We start from the raw sequence: 21752 nt of genomic DNA, 5'->3' as shown, positions 1-21752 counted from the left end.
TCATATTATGCCTTTGATGATTACTTTGCCACATGTGAAACAAATCTTTATAACTCAGCTTTACAAGCTTAGAAAAATCTGAAACTTCACAGACACATGGAGACTCAAGCCCTTAACACAAGTGTTTAAAAAAATCTTCAATTGCTTATAAGGCCATCTAGTGGCAAACAAAAATGTCAGTCTGATGTCTCGCCAAAACGAACAAAGTTGCTGTGTTTGGTCCCAGATGGTCTTATCTTTTCTAAACTTCATATATTTGATGGGTTTCCAATGCGGAATACACCTATCAACGTATTTTTTGTAATAGTGTGAGCGCCACCTAGTGGCAGCCAAAAATATAGCATTTTTTAAACGTTTTTATGTGTTTAGCTGAACCCTTTAAAGTAATATCGCTGAAATTAAGTCTGACAAGCCTCTAGGCAGCCTTGCTGACCTCCACCAAATTTTACGAAGTTTCGATAATGGGCGTGGCCTCTACGACCATTTTCATTCCCAAACTTTATCTGTCCAGTAAAAGTTGCTGTAATTTGACCCAGATGATCTGATCTTCTCACAATTTCACACATTGGATGAAAATATTCTCCTGAACATATCGACAAAAATATATTCCAGTTTAAAGCTAGCGCCATCTAGTGGCTGCAAAAAATGTCATTAGTCGAAATATTACAGTCAATGCTGTTTGGTTTGACCTACAGCTATGAAACTTTGTAGACAAATGAAGGACTGCAAGACCTATAAAAAAGTCAATTAAAGTGATGTGCTAGGATGTACAGAAAAATTGTTATGAATTTTTTTAATGTGCAGTTTTGTCCCATTCTTAGACATTAGCTGGTCTCAAACTAGTGCCTTTTTCTCGTAAACGATTCACCCTATTACCTTCAACTTTGGCATGAATCATTATCCAACTGAGGGGCACACATACTCCAAATATCGTGAAGATCTCTTGACATAAAAGATGGGGGCGGAGCTTCAAATTATGTTTAATACTTCCTTTGCCAAGAGTGACAAAAATCTTAATAACTCAGCTATGACAGCTTCAAACCATCTGAAACTTTCCTGGGCCTTTAAAAGTAATGCATTAATACAGCTGTGTGATAAACTTTCAAATCATTTACAGCGCCACCCAGTGGCGGACAAAAATCTCATTTTTTATACTTTTATGTACTGTGAAATGCCTTTTGACTAAATGAACTAAAAAATGGTCAGAAAAGCTATGACACATTGGAACATTAAGGTTCTCAACTTTTATGACTTTTCATTAAAGGGCGTGGCCTCTATGCAAACTCAAAGTCTGATGTTTCCCCAAAACGGTAAAAGTTGCTGTAATTGGACCTAGATGATCTGATGTTTGCAAAACTTCATATATGGGATGGGAGTCCAATGTGAAACACACCTACAAGCCTATTTTTTATCATAGTAAGAGCGCCACCTAGTGGCAGCAAAAAATATAGCAAATCCTTCATGTTTTTATGTACTCTGCTGAGCCCCTTGAAGTGATATCCCTTAAATGTTTTCTGAAAAGCCAGTGGCCATGCCTTATCCCCCCCACAAATCAGTACAATGTTTCGACAGTGGGTGTGGCCTATATGGCATTGAAAGACACAAAATTGGAACAATAAAAGCTGCAGTAACTCCACGCACATTGTCCCACCTTGTCTAAATTTTACATATTTGGTAATAGTCCTGCACTGAAGTGATCTACAACAAATTTTTCATCATTCATACCCCGACCTGTTCATACCCCAACGTGCACAGGTCTGCGAGGGCCCTTTATAGCTGCTTGCAGCTCTAGTTATTATTATTATTATTTACTGTGCAGCGCTTTTCCATTTTTGAGGGCCTAAACATGCATGAAAAGTCACCAAAATTTGCACATTTGTCGGGACCAGTGAAAAATTGGATATTTTTGTGTTTCCCAAAACAATGCAAAAAAAATGGCTCTGCAGCGCCACCTAAGGTCGAAAAAGAGCACCTGGTCCCGGCCCGTTTGACCTAGAGCTACGAAAATTTTTAGGCATATGTAGGACCTAGAGACCTACAAAAAAGTCAGCGCGAGCCATGTGCTCAGATGTACAGAAAAAGAGTTATGAATTTTTGAATGTGCATTTTTGGCCCATTTTTGCACGTTTGCAGGTCCCAAACTGCTCCTTCTTTCTCCTAAACGCTTTACTCAATCACCTTCAAATTTGCTGTGGTATATAATTAGACATAGGGGCACAACTGGGCAAAATTTGGTGCAGATCCGCTGACATATATGATAGGGGCGTGGCTTCAAATTATGTGTTCAATTTTTCCTTCGCCAAGAGTGACATAAACCTTAATAACTTTGATGTACTAGCTTAAAAAAAATCTAAAACTTCATAGACACATGGAAACTTATGTCTTTAACACCTTTGAAAAAAGTTTTTTTAAATATCTACTAGCGCCGCCTAGTTGTTGATTAAAATGTCATTTTTTACACTTTCATGTATTGTGCTCAGTCTGTTTGAGTAAAGCAAGTGAAAATTGGTCAGAATATCATTTAAACATAGAAGATTAGGGTTTTAAAATTTTACGACTTTTCGATAATGGGCGTGGCCTCTACGTCCATTTTCCTTCCGAAACTTTATTGGACCAATAAAAGCTGCTGTAATTTGACCCAGATGATCTGATCTTCTCACAATTCCACACATTGGAAGAAAATCTATTCTTGAAGACATTGACAAACATATATTCCAGTTTAAAGCTAGCGCCACCTAGTTGCTGCAAAAAATGTCATTAGTCGAAAGATTGGAGTCAATCCTGTTTGGTTTTACCTACAGCGATAAAACTTTTTAGATATATGTAGGATTGTAAGACCTACAAAAAAGTCAATAGAAGTGATGTGCTAGGATGTCCAGAATAATTGTTATGATTTTTTTTAATGTGCAATTTTACCCCATTCTTAGACATAAGCTGGTCTAAAACTAGTGCCTTTTTCTTTTAAAAGGTTCACCCCATTAACTTCTACATTGGCATGGACTATTAGCAGATATAGCGGCACAAATATGCCAAAAATTATAAAGATCCCATGACTTGTAAGATGTGGGCGGAGCTTCAAATTATTTTGAATATTTCCTTCGCCAAGAGTGACAAAAACCTTAATAACTCAGCTGTTTTAGCAGCAAACCATGTGAAACTCTGCAGGGACTTTAAAAGTCATGCCCTAATAAAGTTATATGATAAACTTCCAAATCATTTACAGTGTCACCTAGTGGCAGACAAAAATCTCATTTTTTACACTTTCATGTGCTGTCCAATGCCTGTTTGACTAAATTAACTCAAAAGTGTTCAGAAAAGCTATGACAGAGTGGAAAATGAATTTTCTCAACTTTTATGACTTTTCCATAGAGGGCGTGGCCTCTATGCCAGCTCAAAATCTGATTTCTCGCCAAAACGGTAAAAGTTGCTGTAATTGGACCTAGATGATCTGATATTTGCAAAACTTCGTATATGGGATGGGTGTCTTATGTGAAACACATGTACAAGCCTATTTTTTTATCATGGTACGAGCGCCACCTAGTGGCAGCAAAAAATATAGCAATTCGTTGACATTTTTATGTACTCTGCTGAGCTCCTTGAAGTGATATCTCTCAATTAATGTCTGAAAAGCCATTGACCACGCCTAATGCCTTGCATCAAATGGTACGATGATTCGATAATGGGCGTTGCCGATACGACAGTGTAAAGTCACACAACTGTAACGATAAAAGCTGCAGTAACTCAACCCACATTATCCCACCTTCTCTAATTTTTACAAACTTTATAAGAGTCCTGCACTTAAATGATCTACAACTAATTTTTCATGTTCATAGTCCTTGTTCATACCCAGACCTGTTCATACCCCAACGTGCAAAGGTCTGCGAGGGCCCTTTATAGCTGCTTGCAGCTCTAGTTAGGGCCCGAGCAGCTACGGCTGCGAGCGCCCTCTTGTTTTTCTCCGGATTATTATTATTAGGGCCCAAGCAATGACCACTGCAAGGTCCCTATTGTTCCTCTCCAGATTATTAGGGCCCGAGCAGCGACCGCTGCGAGGTCTTTATTGTTCCTCCCCAGATTATTATTAGGGCCCGAGCAGCGATCGCTGCGAGGTCCCTATTGTTCCTCCCCAGATTATTATTATTATTATTATTCTCCCAAATGAATCACATTTTTGAGGGCATAAACATGTACGAAAAGTCACCAAAATTCACACACTCATCGGGCCTGCTGTAAAATATGGTATTTTGGTGTTTTCATACATAAAATCTAAAAAACTGATTTTTAGCGCCACCTAGAGTCGAACACTTCTCCTGGGTAACGGCCAGTTTCACCTAGAGTTTTGAAATTTTTCAGGCATATATAAGACTTGAAGACATACAAAAAAGTTATAGAACACCATATGCTAGGATGTACAGAACCAGAGATATTAATTTATTCATGTGCCTTTTTGGACCGTTTTTGGATGTTTGCAGGTACCAAGTTCTTCCTAATAGCTCCTAAATGGTTGACCCGATCAATTTATATTTGGCATGCTTCATTATCAGCCATAGAACCACAACTGAACAAAATTTTAAGAAGATCGGCCAACATGCTATTCACTGTACCACTGAGCTGCCCCTTTTTTAATCGCTGTACTAATAATTGTTGATACTGACACAAAGATCACTAGGCAGGCCCCATTTTCAATCATCAATCCATTTTCTATAGCCGCTTATCCTCACAAGGGTCACAGGCTTGCTGATGCCTATCCCAGCTAACTTCAGGCAGTAGGCGGGGTACACCCTGAACTGGTTGCCAGTCAATTTCAGGGCATGCAGAGAGGAAAAACCATTCACTCACCCAAGGACAATTTAGTATGTCCAATGCACATGCCATGCATTTTTTTTGCATGTGGGAGGAAGCCGAAGTGCCCAGTGAAAACCCACATGAGCTCGGCGAGAACATGCAAACCCCACACAGTAAACTGAGCCGGGTGGATTTAAACTTGGGTCCTTTACCTGTGAGGCCTACGTGGTATTCACTGCACCACCGAGCCGCCCCATTTTCAATCACTGGACCAATAATTGTTAATGCTAATGCAACAATCACTAGGCATGTTATTTATTTATGTATTTATTTATTTATTTTTATCACCATTGCCTTGTATTTATTTATTGACTCATTTATTCATCCATTCATTTTAATCAACCCTGCCCACCGGTCACAAGGCATGTTTCTGTAAAGGTTGCAGACTGAAGGTGCACCTAAATTTTTATTGGACGATTGAAAACACCCTCATCTAATAGGATTCATATTCAAACAATGGACGAATAGTTGATGCTTACGGTTCAGTCACGAGGCATTTTTTGTCAGCAGACTGACATGTCACATTATGCTCACAGTCAGTAATTTCGTCTTCTAAATGTGTTAAAGTGAGCAGAGAGCAAACAGCAGACACTCTCAAACAACACTTTTGCAGACACTGAGGCCCGTTTTCAAAACTTGCAGACCCAACTTCAAAACATTTCTGCCCGAATCAAGACTCGCAGGCTCTAACACTGACACGGACCTTTGCATTAGCAAAACAAACAGATGGGGAAGCACACACTGGCGCCAACGCTCAAACACAATTTCAAACAATAGCACGAACTGTCATTAAAAAAAAAAAACCTTCAAGCATCGATGTAAAAACACGCATATATACTCCTTGTGTAATCCATATTATGTTTATTGAATAATATACTCCAGCTGTGCAGCGAGCGTTTGTAAAGAAATTCCATTAGCCACGCTCTCGCACCACCTACTTTTAATTAGTTGTTTTAAACTTTTAAACGCATCACGTTCTTTTTTGACTGACAGTCGAGGGCCCATTGAAGTGATTCATACAGTAATAATGACAAATGCATGCTAAAACAACAGGTTTACAGTACATGTAAAGTGGCTATTTATAATGGGCGTCAATGGGACAAAAAACAGATTTAAAACAGATTCCAGCACCAGTTAGAGTCAAATCTTCGTGCCCTTTGAATTTTGGCCTCTTTTGACAATCCAAAAGATATTTCAGCTCGGTCATGTTTTTTTTTTCATTGTTTTATCTTTGATGAAACACAAAAAAAGCAAATTTCAAAAAATGTCACCAAAAAATACAAGGGTTAAATCAATTTTAGGAACATTACATCAAATAGACATGGCGTCTATTACCCATGCTTGCGCACCTCACCTACGCCACCTGCCTTCTACTTACAGACGGCAAGCCACTGAGCCAGAGTTTATTGACAATTTAGTAGATGATGTTAGATGTCGTCATCCCCTAACATAACCAAGCTACTGTATACATCAGTACTAATGCCACTTTTCTTCTGGTTTCAAACGGAATAGTTAATTTTTTTCTTTTCTCAGTTGGAAAATTCAGACCCCCTCTTTTGCCATCGAGCTACTCCTGCTTTATGATGCAGTCCCAGGTGGGTAATTAAACGCAATGATTGATTGTTGAAAACATGTCATCCAGCAAATGCTTGACACTTTTAAATTTTCATTTCTCCTTGGAGCAGGGCTGTCACATTCATTTTTATTGTGAGCTACATTGTAGTTCAAATTTCAGAGGGCCCAAAAAAATGTTAGTGCATTTGTCAGACGCTTACCTAGTTTTGAAACCAGAAGCTCACAAAACATGTTCAAAAGACTGACCGGGAACAAAAAGTGGTTGTTGCAAATTTGGTAATTTAGACAGAAACTAGAAGTCAAACCAACATTTCGCAGGCCATATAAAAGGATGCGTCGGGCTGGATGTGGCCCACGGGCCTTGCGTGTGTGTGTGCGTGTGTGCAAACCACGGTTTTAAGTGGCATAATTCCTCACTGTGAGTATGTAAAGCCTATAATCCACCCTGACTTGGAAAGGTTGGGGGAGAGAGACAGTTTGTCATCCTGAACTACTGCCCTAATCTGTTCTTAGAAGAGAGAGGCGAAGCGGGACCTCAGGTTAGATTGACAGCAATGCCTCATTAGAGAGGGCAGCCAAAAAAATTGACTCACTTTTGTGGCTATGCGTGTATTTGTTTTTTTCTGGTTTGGTTTGTTTGTTATACGCCCAATTTTAAACAAATTATTACATTAATTTATTTTTGTTTAACATTTTCCTCAGTCTAAATTTTCAGGATATTTTATTCAGATTTTCTGTCAGAGATAAACAGAATTTTTCATAGTCCCTTTTCTGCTCACGTATTGATTTTTTTTTTGTAGTAGTAGTATATTTCTCATGATGAAGGACAGACTGGCTCAGCTGAAGGAGGTAGGCAGAATGTTACAGCTTGTATCCTATGTATTCTTACTCCCTTGCGAAAACAACATATGTTGTTCTACTAATCTTCTCAATAAATGAAATCGCTGTCTTCACATTGGAGGCATTTCAAATTCACTTCATAACTTGGCCAAACTACATTTGCCATTTGTATGACCTCCTTGGCATGTTGCACTTTCTCATCATGCATTATTATGAAGTTTGACCTTTAAACTTCACAAATGTATCAGAGGTGAAAAATAGCTTGTTCAAATTAAATCTAAATATGATCGAAATCAAATCATCTGACATGTTCTGTTGCGTAGTAGTGGTGTCCTGAATAATATTGATTGTCTACAATGTATGGTAATTTGTGTACCTACACTTGGAATCCTAAATAAAGTAGATTCCTTTTTCAAATATTCAATCATAATGTACCTCATGTGAAATTATTAGATAATTTATCAAACACGACTTTTCTTTTGAGTTCATTCTTAATCCCATCATTATTGTATTGCTTTGTTGTTTAAACAGACAAGTGATGTTGGAGGGGATGACATTGAGGTTCCTGTGGAGAATGATCCTTTTTTGGAGGATTTTTTTGCTCAGGTACGTCTTCCTCAATCAATGTCGATCAGTAAAAATAGTATAATTTTAGTATAGTAAATTCTTTCAATGGGCTGTATTTGTTTGTTTTTTGCTTTGTTTTTTTTTTATTAGATTGAGGACATCCGCTCCAGTATTGAAAAGGTTGATGAAAGTGTAACAGAAATAAAAAAGCTCTATTCCCTCATCTTGTCCTCCCCCACATCCGACCAGAGTAAATTAACATCAGATACACTCACACAAGCACACATGCATACATACACACACATGTGCATACATACACACACATGTGCACGCAGGCACACACACACACACACACACACACACAAACACACGCACTTTCACATACACACATCAAACACATTAACACACACAGACACACACATTTGCAAACATATCCAGATGCTCAAACACACAAACTTTCCTCTGCTATTTTGTATGTGTTTATATACTGTACTTCTAGTAGCCTACTTGCTTAAAGAACTTGGCATTGTCTCTGCTCTTAATATTCTCCTATTTCCCCACCCTATTTCTCTATTTCTATACTTAGAAACACAAGATGATCTTGAAGCAGTCACCAATGACATTAAGAAATCTGCCAACAATGCAAGAAACAAACTCAAGAGTCAGTATTTCACCCTTTATTCTTATTTTAGACTGATGCAACCAACCTAAAAAGTCATACAATGAACTACTAATTACTGTCTCATTTTAAATTATATATATATATATATATATATATATATATATATATATATATATATATATATATATATATATATATATATCAGTGGCAGTCTGTGTGTTTCACATTCAGGCCTTCAGTGATTCAGCCCCCTCAGAAGCACACGTACGCATTACTGGGCTACACAGGCTATTTTCAGGAGCATTTAAACATCAATAAACCCGCATCAGCAATTGAAACTTATCATTATATGTAATACTGCCAGAACTTAAAATAATCAATATTTTAAACTATTTGTCCACAAAGTTTTATGAAGTCCACCAAGTGTCATGACGGTGCGGCATGTTGGCGACAGATGTGAGAAGGTGGATTCAAAATGAGGATGAAATGGGCTCAATAAAATGATTTATTACTAGCAGGAGCTGGGCAAAACACAAAACACTAGAGCAACAGTAGAGCTGGAACACGCTCATGACAGGTGACACAAATTACACTAACGCCAGGCAAAAACGACACAAACCCGAAAGCAAAATAAGTCAAACTCCACTAAATAAAGCCACAAAATAAAGCCACAACAGGAAAAATCCAGACAGTCCGTGACAACAAAAGCAGGCAAGCTTTAACAGGATTGTAAGCTACAAATCACACTTTAATATAAGAACATAATTTTATTTGTTTACCACTAATTGAATGTGAACAATATCAAATTAAAAAAAACATATTAAAAATGAAAAAAAAAAATCAATCAAATGCTCGATTCTCTAAATTGCGTGTCTCCTACTTCTATCAATACAAAATACAATCTTCTTTCTTTCCTCAGAAAGACTTCACTGACTTGCTCGTAGAGTTTCTGTGTTTCATAAAGAATAAATCCTTTTGTATTGACATGGACGCCAATGCTGAAAGTCACGTCAGTCCAATTTTCGTTTTGTTCTTCTTCAGCCATTGTGGGTTAAAAAAAAATAAAGTGAGTAAATTTGAATTTTCTGCTAAATGTCTCATGGTTGCCATTACCTTACGGTTGAACAACACGTTTTTTTTTCTTTTATTTCTTAATCAATATCTTTATTTAACTTTTTAGCACTCACCCGCATCACGCCAAGCTCAAAGAAACAGGCGTCGCAGGCTATAGCGCAAATCTCAGTTGACAGAATTGACATTTTTTCACTGATTCTTGTTTGCACTGATTGACTTTACTTCTTCTTCTTCTTTAGTTTGAAATGTTCCAATGCATTAGAACTGACCACATAGTTAGCTGCTAATGCTAATGCTGGAGGCTTGTGCCACATCATACATATACAGTATAATGACAATGCTATTGACTTGCACTTTCTAAACATCCTTAAACACCACTATATATATATATATATATATATATATATATATATATATATATATATATATATATATATATATATAGTGGTGTTTAAGGATGTTTAGAAAGTGCAAGTCAAGTGTTGCGCTTCTCCAGACTGCCAGAGATGGTGCATACCATCAATCACATCAAATTGGGCGACTTATATAATGCAGTGCCACCTGGAAGTCTATCTTCCAGAAGCTACTTGCGCATTGCTATCCATACCATTTGTGTTCCGTTCTTTTTACAATCTTTTTTGTCTTTTGTTTTTTTTGTCGCTTGTAGCCCATTAACCATGTCAGTCGGTGGTGTGGTTTTTCTTTCTGCCCTCCAGTGGCTCCGACGCTTGTCCTGGTTTATCCTCGCCTGGTTTGGCATGGTTGCGCATTATTTGCATGCTCTGGCATTGCTTCAGTGGTTGAGTTCAATTGCGTTATCCTGTTATCAATTTTTGGTGTTGTTTTTGTGATTTTTCTGCGTTTTTTTTTTTTTCTACCTCGGCGTTAATACTTCATTGCCGGGTGCGTGCCTTTGATGATCTTGATGGCCTGACGTCTGCGTATTTACCATGAAGTTGGACTTTGGCCTGTGCAGCGGCCATGGTTGTTACACATTGCCTGCTTACCTTTATCGTTGTCGCTTACAGTTTGTATCAGCCAGTTGTGCTGGTTTTCAGCTCTACTCCTTCCCCTTTTCTGGCCTGTATCAGCTGTGTCTCACAATCGCTCTCGGCTCTTGTGGTCCATTTCCTTCTCGTGCTGTATTGGTTGTGTTTCGCACCCACTCTCAGTTCGTTGCTATATGCCTTCTCCCTCCACATCGACTGCGTTTCACACCTGGTCTTGGTTCATTCTTCTATTCCTCTCGCCGATTGGCTGCATTGTGCCTTCCCCATCCACTCTCACCTCTGTGTTCCATTTCCTTCAACAACCCGCGTTTGCTGCACAATAGTCTCTTTTTGTTGAATTTGTAGTCTGTAGTCATGTGTCCTTTGTCGTATGGAAGGCTCTAAGCAGTGCTCCATTTGTGGCTGCCACATTGTGCAGGCAGGCGCACAGTTTGGCTGCTGTTTCAAGATTCAAGAGTTTTATCAACTTTTACATGGTAATACATATCTTCAAAAATAAAATTGTTATTCTGTTCACTTCCCTGAGCAGACTACATTCCACAATTGAGCAAATAATAAAGTAGGCAAAAAAACATAAAACAAACATTGTTTGTTTGTTTGTTTTATCGTATTTAGTAACTGAGCAATAAGTGCAGTAATAATGACACTACTAATAAATGATTAGACTTACATTCTAAGCATATTTTGAAATAGAGCGAGTGGAAGAAACTGTATACATTTATCGAATAGAGTGAGTGGAAGAAACTGTATACATATAAGGATGAAAGAGCAAAATATCATGTAGTGCAAAATATTATGTATGTAACCATTTTCCTGCACTGTGCAGGATTTGTAAGGTGCATGTGTGCATGCGGTAAAGTGACTGATGATGAGGCAGATCAGGTGCGTGAGGGATTTGCTCAGAATCCGCATGGCCTGTGGGTAGAAGCTGTAGAAACCTGGCAGTCCTGGCCCTCAGGCTCCTGTTGCGTCTGCCTGATGGCAGCAGTTCAAACAGGTTGTGTTGTGGGTGAGTATTGTCCCTGATGAGGTTGTGTGTCCGCAGAATCCTGGGTGATAAAGACTTAGGATTGTCCACATGTGTGTGTATGGCTGCTCCACAGATGCGCTGTGAGGTCTTGATAACACTGGAAAGCCTTCCTGTCTTGTGATGTATAGTTGCCGTACCAGACTGTGATGGAAGTGGAGAGGACACTTTGGATTGTACATCTGTAGAAGTTGTTGAGAATCTTTGCTGGCATGCCAAATTTCTTCAGTCTCCTCAGAAAGTACAGTCGGACTTCTTGATGATCTGTCAAGTGTTGTGGGCCCAGGTGAGGACCTTGCTGATGTAGGTGCTGAGAAATTTGAAGGCTTCCTCCCTATTTCAACCCTCTGTCCCAATAGCCCCTTTCGCACCACAGGAACTCTTCCGCTGTACCCTGGTAGTGTGAGTTCCCCTTTCCGTCCACACCCAAAAAAGTTCTGAGTAGGGAAAGTTCCGCTATGCCTCTACTCAGAACCTTCTAAGCTCCTAGTTGCGACTAGGGTCTCCGCCACAGTACCCAAGTAGCTCGAGGGGCACGTGCTGTGATAACTTGTGCTAGTTAACTGATTGGTTGTTTGAACTCGAGGGGTGTTGCTTCAGTATCAGCAGATGCCTTTACGCTTCGTGTTCACTGTGGCCTGTTTATTTGAAATTATGGAATGAGAGAAAATTGTTGGTGGATATGTGATATTGAACAGACTCTACTGCGTATTGACGGAGAACATCAAACTCCAATTTGCTTCAACTTCGAGAAAAGGCGAGTTGCCTGCAGAATGCCACCTAGCACGTTAGTGACACTGAGCTTAACATAAAACACATGGACAGAAGACCACTGAAGCAGATTTTATGTGCTGGCGATCTGATACATTTGTTGCTCAGGCCATTGATTCTTTTCTAGCTTTATGTTGTTTACCATGTCATAAACAACATGTCAAGCACTGCGTAGAAGCCAGCCAAAGGCGTGCGTTGGCAAACACATCCGTCGGCGACCTCGGTCCCTTTCTACTTCTTGTTGTTGAGGCAAACTGCCCTTGGACGACAGGACACGCGGCTCACGCAGTGGGCCCACATCCGACTGGATCAGAATTATGTCAGGGAGCTGGAGCCCATTTGTGGTGTGTGTTTCCTTCAAAGCTCCGCATCTCAAAACACATGTGGGGTGACATACGCGGAAGCTTCCACCAGCGCCTGCCTCACTGGAAGTGGGAAAGTATTCTCTGCCAGACAGTAGTTTTGTTGATAGTTTGTATAACATGTTATTTAGGATGTATGGTGTTTTCTTTTGTTTACACATTTTTGTGTTTTAAATGTATGTTTTTAGCTAAGGCATTTGAGAGTCGCAGTGGTTGAAGTCCCTCACTGTGATGAATGCAGCGTCTGACAGTTTGGTCTCATTTTTTGCTGTTGACATCATGAAGCTGACCTGCTTTAAACACCGCGCTAAACTCACAAGACAGGTAGAAGGGCCTGCATTTCACCATCAGCAGTTCAATGTCAGCAGTACAATATTTTGCGACAGTTTGCCTGTTTATGTCATGCCTACCTGCCACGGACCCTGTGGCATGTCCTGTTCCTGCTGCCTTGGAATTTCTGCAGTCTATTCTGAATGGTCTCTCGCCTTCCACACTTAAGCTTTATATCACTGCCATTGTGGCCTGCCATACTGCGGTTAACAGGGATTCGTTAGGGTGCCACCCGCTTGTTTCATCATTCCTTAGAAGGGGCCCGGTGTTTTCAACCCTGTAGTGTGCTTCGCTTTTCCGACTGGAACCAGCACGCTGGTTTGACTCCTTATGCCGGCCTCCTTCTGAACCCCTGAGAAGCCTCTCCAATGGGTTTTTCTGAAGACTGCATTTTTGTTCTTATTTTTGCATTAGGTGACACTCTGATCGCGATGCGGTCACTCTGTGGCCAAATGCCACTTTTGCTCCGATGGGCCATTCTTTTTCCTATGTTAACAGCCCTCTGTGTATTGCTCGTTTTGTGCCCTCGGCTGAAGACGCAGGGGCTTCTACTGACCCCTGTGCGGGCCCTGCGCTTTTATTTGGACGCTACGGCATTCTCCTGTAAGTCGTCTCAGCCTTTTGTATCATATGGGGGCCCTTCCAAGGGCTCCTCTCTTTCCAAGCAACTTTTACCTCACTGGATTGTCGACTGTCATTACACATGCTATTTTTGGGTCTTGAACGCAATAAGCAAAACCCCTTGCTTTCGGGAGTTCGTACTCACTCTACCAGGACTATTGCGACTTCTTGGGCTGTGCCAAAAGGTGTGCATTTTGGAAGATATTTGTGTCAGCTGGTGGTCTGGAGGGGCAAAATAGAACGGAAGGTTCTATGAGCCTCGGATGACACCCAGAGTATCTTGTCACTTGGAATCCTTGTCTCTGCACTGTTCACAGTAGATTTTGATTTTCTATATGTCGCCCAGTGTCAAATTTGATGTGATTGATAGTATGCAATCTCATCCTGCACTTGCGTGAAGTCCTATTCCGTGGTTTAAGCAATGCTTCTGGTAGTCGTCCGGGGTTCATAAAATAGCTATTACATATGTAACTGTCATTTCAAATATGGTGTAGTGATGGTGGTGGTGATGTGACGGCAAAAAACTGAGACACGAGGATGAAAATAGCGAGGATGAGTCAGGCTAGAGAACGAATCTAACGTAAAAAAAATCGATTATATCATAAAGATGCTGACTATCATGTTGAAGTGAAAAAACAAAAGAATGTCCGTTGGATTGCTTACATGTGTGTATAGTTTTAAATATAACATTCAAACAGGCATCGAACACCAGCTTGAGAAAACAAAGGATGAGAGGGCCTCTGCTGACCTCAGGATACAAAAATCACAGGTGAGAGACATCGAGTTGTCAAGAGAAGTAACATGATGTTCTTATATTGTCTATTAAATCAGTGCTGCAGTTTACATCTATGTGTAACCTAGTAGTCAAGTCTAGTTTATTTGAATAGCCCTGAATCATCAAGGTCTCAAAGGGATCCACATGTGAAAAAGAAGTCATAAGAAAAATAGCATTCCCTGAACAAAGTTCCCAGAAGGGGAAGGAAAATTTCAAAAACCCATCCATCCTTCGATTATCCTCTGTTTATCTGAGGTTGGGTCTTGGGGGCAGCAGCCTCAGCAAGGAAGCTCAGACTTCCCTCTCCCAGGCCACTTCGTCCAGCTCCTCCAAGAGGATCCCCAAGTGTTCCCAGGCCAGCCGAGAGACATAGTCTCTCCAGCGCCTTCTCCCGGTGGGACATGCCCAGAACATCTCACCAGGGAGGCGTCCAAGAGGCATCCTAAACATATGCTCTAACCATCTCAACTAGCTCCTCTCAACGCGGAGGATCAGCAAATCGACACTGAATCTGTCGCGGACGACCGAGCTTCTCACCTTATCTCCAATGGAGAGCCTGGACACCCTGTGGGGGAAACTAATTTCGACTGCTTGTATCAAGGATCTCGTTTTTCCATAGGTGAGGTAGGAACGTAGATCAACCAGTAATTAGAGAGTTTCACCTTTCGGCTGAGCTCCTTCTTTACCACGACTCACCGGTAGAGAGTCCACATTACAGCAGAAGCTGCTTGTCGATCTCCCGTTCCATCCTACCCTCACTCATGAACAAGAACCCAAGATACTTGAACTCCTCTACTCGTGGCAGGACCTCATGCCCGAGCCGGAGAAGGTATTCCACCCTTTTCTAACTGAGGATCATGGTCTCAGATTTGGAGGTGCTGATCTTCATCCCAGCCGTTTCACACTCGGCTGTGAACTGCTCCTGTGAGAGTTGGAGGTTACGGCCTCAAGAAGAGGCCAAACTCTGACATCAGTGGTATCGGGACCAAACCGCCCTTAACAAGCGGTTCGGCACCCCGGAGCACCCCACACAGGACTCCCCGAAGGAAACGATTGAACACTTTCTCCAAGACCACAAAACACATGTAGACTAGATAGGCAAACTCCCATGTGTGAGCACCCTCGAAGCCTGCCAAGTTAGTCCACTGTTCCACGGCCAGGACGAAAATCACCCTGCTCCTCCTGAATCCAAGATTCGAGCTCCTTACGGACCCTCCTCTCCAGCACCCCTGAATAGACTTCACCAGGGAAGCTGAGGAGTGTGATCCATCTATAGCTGAAACACACCCTCTGGTCACCCTTCTTAAAAAGGGGGACCACCATCCCAGTCTGCCAATCCAGAGGTGCTGTCCCTGATGTCCATGCGATGTTGCAGAGGCATGTCAGACAGGACGGCCCTACAACATCCAGAGCTTTCACTCCAGGCAGGCTTTCTCATCCACAACCGGAGCCTTGCCACCAAGAAGTTTTTTGACCATCTCGGTGACATCAGCCCCAGGGATGGGAGAGCCCACCTCGGAGCTTCCAGATTCTACTTCCTCAAAGGAAGACGTTTCGGTGGAATTGAGGTCTTCGAAGTATTCTGCCCACCTGTGCTCATGGTCCCGAGTGAGGTCAACGGCACCCATCTCCACTGTACACAGTGTTAATGGTGCACTGCATACCCTTCCTGAAATAACGGACCTGAGATGCCAGATGGTGGATGACTATAATTTCTTTGAAGCCATCTGGAAGTCGTTTTCCATAGCTTCATCGAATTCGTCCCACACCCGAGTTTTTGCCTCAGTAACTGTCAAAGCTGCACTATGCTTGGCCAGTCTGTACCTGCCAGCTGTCTCTGGAGTCCTAAAGGCCCAATAGGACTCCTTCTTCAGCTTGACGGCATCCCTTACCACTGGTGTCCACCAGCAAGTTTGAGGATTGCTGCCACGACAGGCACCAACCACCTTACCGCCACAACTCTGATCAACTGCCTTGACAATGGATGGTCCATTCTGACTCTTCCACTCTGGTCTTCCCGCCTCCCCTGGGGAGTGCGAGAAATTCTGACGGATGTGGGAGTTGAAACTCCTTCTGACAGGGTACTGTGCTAGATGTTCCCAGCAGACCCTCACGATACACTCTGGTCTGCTAGGTCTGAATGGCATCCTCCCCTACTAGCGGAGCCAACCCATCACCAGGTTGGAAGCTCCTCCCCTCTCTTCACCAAAATGTCCAAAACATGTGATATACAATGATACAACCACAGTGTCGATCATCGAACTGCAGCCTAGTGTCCTGGTGCCAGGTGCACATATGGACACCCCTAAGTTTGAACATGCTGCTAATTATAGACAATCCATGATGAGCACAGAAGTCCAATAACAAAGCACCACTCAAATTCAGATTAGCAATTCAAATTGCCCACGTGAGCATTGAAGTCCCCGACCTAGAAGGAGGGAGTACCTAGAGGGTGTGCTCTCCCTCCAAAGAATCCAAAAGTGGTGGGTACTCTGAACTGGTGTTTGGTGCATAAACACAAACCACAGTCAGGACCCATCCGCTCCACCCGAAGGTGGAGGTAGGCTAACTTCTCGTCCAACGGAGCTGGGGGGGGGGGGGGGGGGGGGGGGGCAATCAGTATGCCCACACCAGCTCTGTGCCTTTCACCATGGGCAACCCCATCTTAGGAAAATAAGAAACCATCAGAAGGCACCGCAGCTGGCAGGAGCTCCTTTCCAGGCACAATGCTGTGCTAAAAATAACATTGTGCCATATTAGGCAGTAAGTGTCCAGTGCAAAGATGCCTTGAAGCCATTGAGTAAGATCCTCCTCACAGTCTAGCCGAGTGGCAGTGATGGGCAAAGTACACAGATTGTTTACTTGAGAAAAAGTAAAATGACACTATGTAAAAAAAAAAATAAATAAATAAAAAAAAAGGGCTGAACCAAAAATCTACTCTGGTAAAATGTGGTAATACTCTGAAATGTACTTTAATGTAAAATAAAATTTAAAAAGTATTTTCTCTCGCAATTCAACGGTCACAATTCCTATGGATATTTTTCCATGCCGTTGAGATAAATATTGTCAGTTATGTTTAAGGAGGGGCAGCTCGTTGGAAAATTCGGCTTCCTCACACATTCCAAAAACATGCATGGAAGGTGTATTGGACACTCTAAATGGTCACACACGAAATCAGGGGTGTCAAACTCATGTTAGCTTGCAGGTCGCATAAAGGAAAATCTATTAACAAGTGAGCCAGACATATAAAACCATGGTACAGTGATCCCCCCTACTTCGCGGTTAATAGGGGTTGTCAACCGCCCGCGAAGTCTGAAACCCGCGAAGTAGGGTATCAGTTCCTAGATTTCTATGTACGCCCCAATATAGCCACAGTAACCATAAACAATCCTTTTTTTGTGTGTGTATTTTTTGCGTATTTTATTCCCTTTCTCCTATTATTTGGCATTACATTATCCTTAATAACATTATTGTATATTCATTAAACAACCAATATTACTTAGTTTGTTGAGAATTCGTTCTCAGGACTGGTTATCTGCACCAAGACTCCGGTGAAAGAGTACGCAAGTCATCACGTTGAACTTCACATTTATTTTGGCTCATGTATGGTGTATCAAGTAGTATCTGTTGAATAATAAATCAACAACAATGTTAAAGTCGGTCAACTAACATATGAACACTTAATCTATGAATTTACGGTATTTTTAGCCGACATTAGCGGGTTAGCAACAACTAACAACAACTACTAACTATAAAGTGCAACCTCTACACAAACGAACACATAAACAGAATAAACACTCATCGCTTACTAAACATAGGCAGTAGCGTGCGTTATCAACATAAATGATAATAAACTATAAATATGAGCTTACATTGTCTTTCACTATGTCACTGTAACTAGCTGAATGACTCACAGAGAACGTACAACAGGAAACGGAAATGCAGCGCGACCCGACAAATTAAAAGCATACATTTCAAAATAAGATAAAAAAAACGTCACAAACGCTAACGCTTGAAGAATTCTTAACATAGTTATTACCTAATATTACTTATTTGATGAATACAGTACTGTATAATGTACTTTTTTTGCTTTTTTTCATTTTGCGCATTTTTAAAAAAAATTTTTATCAGGAAATATTTTTAATTTTTCCTGGAAAAATCTGCCAAGTACTGAGACCGCGATATCTGAGACCACGAAGTAGGAGGGATCACTGTATATGTTTATACAGCATTAAAACAGCAACTTCAGATATATTATTCTTTTTTTTTAATACTGTCTAAAATAGTACAAACACAACATTATTAATAATGACAAAAAAATTAACAAAACTATTAATTATATAACATTGCAAGTTGTCTAAAGAAGAAAAAAATCAATTTTTATACTTTACAAAACCATTTTGCAAGCCAGATGAAACCTGTTCAGGCCAGAACCAGCCTGCAAGGTGTATGTTTGACACCCCCGCTCTAAATTGTCCTTAGGTGTGATTGGGTGCGTGAATGGTTGTTCGTCACTGTGTGCCCTACGAGTTACTGGCATCCAGTCCAGGGTGTCCCCCGCCTACTGCCCGAAGACTGCTGAGATATGCACCAGCAAGCCAGAGACCTCAGTGAGGCTAAGCGGCTACATGCATAATGCTATATTGCATGGATGGATGATTTAGTTGACGTACTGTACTTCACTATGAAGTTAGCAACTTCAGATGCATTTGTTATTTACACACATTTCTGTGTTCTGGATAAGACCGGGATTATTTTAACTAGGATGAAAATCATCCATCCACCATCTGTAGCCAGTTATCCTCACTAGGGTTGCTAGCTTGCTCGTGCCTATCCCGACTGTCTGTGGGCAGTAGGCGGGGGACACGCTGGACTGGTTGCCAGCCAGGCATATGGCACAGTGACAAACAACCATTCCTGCACCCAATCACACCTAAGGACAATTTAGAGCGTCCATTACACCTGTGATGCATGTTTCTGGAAAGTGGAAATAAATGTGAGTCTCAGGGAGAACCGCAGAGGTCAGGAAATCCGCAGGAAATCCGCAGAGGTCAGAGCAAGCTGGATTTGATATGCTGGATAAGCTAACCACTCTGTGGCTGTGCAAATCAAATAACCAAATAAAAACACATACATATGCGAAGGACATCAAAAAATGTAAAACTGCAAAAGAATCAAGTCCTTTCATACTCCTTTCTCCTTAATTGCACAACATTGTAATAAACTGTTGAATAAAATGATCGTAATAATTTGATAAAATATGGTCAAAATGATTTTTGATTGTCATATTTCTGCCTTTGGGATGTGCTTAAGTTGCAGCCAACTTCAATAATGCCTAATATGCATATCATATTTAAACTTAAATTTAGGGGAACGACATTTATATTTGGTTTAACCTGAGCAATCAACTCAATGATTTCTATGGGGCTATCTGCATTAAAGGCACTGTGGCGAGGCGAAGAAACCACACGTTGCTGTGCTAGTGGAGATCTTTACTCTTCGCATGCCATCACAAAACTGAAACAACAAAGTCCAAAACAGCAAAGACAAAGCCAACAGGTTCAAAGCATCAAAGGATCATAGCGACATGCCTCCTGGGTGAGAGACATGGTCCTAGTGTCCGCCACAGCACCCATAAATTAAAGCAATCAAATTATGCTGGAAAAGTCCCCACAATTTTGCTTGGTATGGGCTACCCCTGCTAAATGGGGTTTCTTACCTTGGTAAAAGATAAAACCAACGAGAATATAGACCTTTGGCAAAAAAAAAAAAAAAAAAAAAATTGCTGATGACAATTAGCATTATCTTTATTGGCGTAGCTAGCTAACGTTAGCCACATTGCGAATATAAGCGAGCTAGCAAATAACTAATGTTGTAACAGCGGCATCATTTAGTTAACTTACCTCATCATGCTTTGAGATTCAACGGAGAGTTCTTGGAGACAACCACCCCATGAGGTTTTGACTTCCTCAATGAACGCGAAGAAATCCTTCAAGTAAGGCCATGGGTGAGGGTGAGTGTCTGCGGGCTTTAGCCTCTTAAGCCTGTGGTTATTTGGTTTATTTGTCAGTGTCTTATTCAACACTATCTTCAAGCAAAGGCTCTCCAGGCTGACAGTTGTAGGACGTCTTTGCATTTTTTAAAATTTAGCATCAACCAGTCTGATTGGTCAAACACACTTTACATAGTTTGCCTGTGGTTATGCGGTTATTTGTCCGTGTCTTGTTCGACGCTAGCTTCTAGCAAAGGCTCTTCAGGTTATGTGGCACTGACAGTTGTGGGATGTCTCTGTGTTTTTTTAAATTTAGCTGCTGCCAGGCTGATTGGTCAAACACGGTTTACATAGTTTGCGCAAAGATGCTGAAAGTAAAATAACACCTTTTATTGCGAATTGTTAACAGATAAATAAGTAACGAGGCTTTTTTTTTTTTTAAATATAGTAAATAAAAAGTATGATATTTGTGTTTTAAATGTAAGGAGTAAAAGTAAAAAGTCCAAAAAATGCTTCTAAAAGTACAAAGTACAGGCAAAATTTATTTAAGTAAAGTAACAAATTATTTGTACTTCATTACTTTCCATCACTGCCGCGTGGGACCATCCCAACAAAAGTGTCGTAGAGGAGGTATGGCCCACTATGGTCGATCAACGCAGGGCTGCATGACAGCATTCAAATCATCTCTCCCTACTGAAAATTTTGTTAGTTGCATGTAAGAAAGCAATCACGAGGAAGTGGTATAAGTCAGACCCACCAACAAAAGATGAATGGCAGAAAATTGTGATTGAAATATCTGTAATGGAGAAACTGACTCACATGATAAGGACAGAAGAGGAAAAATGTCGGGAAAAATAGGAGAAGTGGACTGTTTATATGTCGACGACGGGACAAAAACTATCACACTGAAGGCATTACAAAACATACTGTAGAGACATCGCAATCCAGCGTTTGTTTTTTTTTTGTGTGTGTGTGCGAGTACTCTGTCTTTGTTAGGTGTTTGTTGTATAAAGAGAAAAGCTATAAATAAAAAAAAAAGTCAAATCATCTCTCCCCATCTAGCCCTCTCTCCAAACCGAAAGGAGGAGGCAGGAAGGAGAAAAAAAACGCTGCAATCAGACAGACCTCAGTTGCTGCAATTACGTGTATTTGGCACATACGGAATTTATAGTTGGGTATCATCAGCATAACAATGAATCATCAGCATAGCAATGAAAACTAATATCATATTTATGTATAATATTGCGGTGGGCACTAGGACCATGGACCTCACCCTGTAGGCATGTTGCAATGAGCCTTTGATGCTTTGTCTAGTGGCTTTGTCTTTGCTGATTAGGAAAA

At 40.9% G+C, this 21752-nt stretch overlaps 1 protein-coding gene across 5 annotated transcripts in view; it reads left to right on the top strand.

The window, feature by feature from the left end:
* Positions 1-4365: 4365 nt before the first annotated feature.
* LOC148420586 (syntaxin-3-like) overlaps positions 4366-21752 on the top strand; it is a 35203-nt gene continuing 17816 nt past the window's right edge. For 2 of the 5 annotated variants that reach the window (XR_015866062.1, XM_088418621.1), the window contains exons 1-5: positions 4366-7269; positions 7792-7866; positions 7978-8077; positions 8414-8488; positions 14343-14413. Coding sequence is in view for 4 of the 5 variants with exons in the window: in XM_088418621.1 (XP_088274747.1) it covers positions 7237-7269; positions 7792-7866; positions 7978-8077; positions 8414-8488; positions 14343-14413 (354 nt within the window). In the remaining variant the exon portion in view is untranslated. The remainder of the gene's footprint in view (positions 7270-7791; positions 7867-7977; positions 8078-8413; positions 8489-14342; positions 14414-21752) is intronic. The other 3 variants (XM_088418620.1, XM_088418622.1, XM_088418623.1) reach the window with 3 other exon arrangements.

Source organism: Hippichthys cyanospilos, chromosome 7 (genome assembly GCF_059441005.1).
Source record: "Hippichthys cyanospilos isolate Australia breed blue-spotted pipefish chromosome 7, RoL_Hcya_1.0, whole genome shotgun sequence".
Taxonomy (NCBI): Eukaryota; Metazoa; Chordata; class Actinopteri; order Syngnathiformes; family Syngnathidae; genus Hippichthys; species Hippichthys cyanospilos.
Note: the sequence above shows the minus strand (reverse complement) of the source record. Positions and strands in the feature narration are given on the sequence as shown.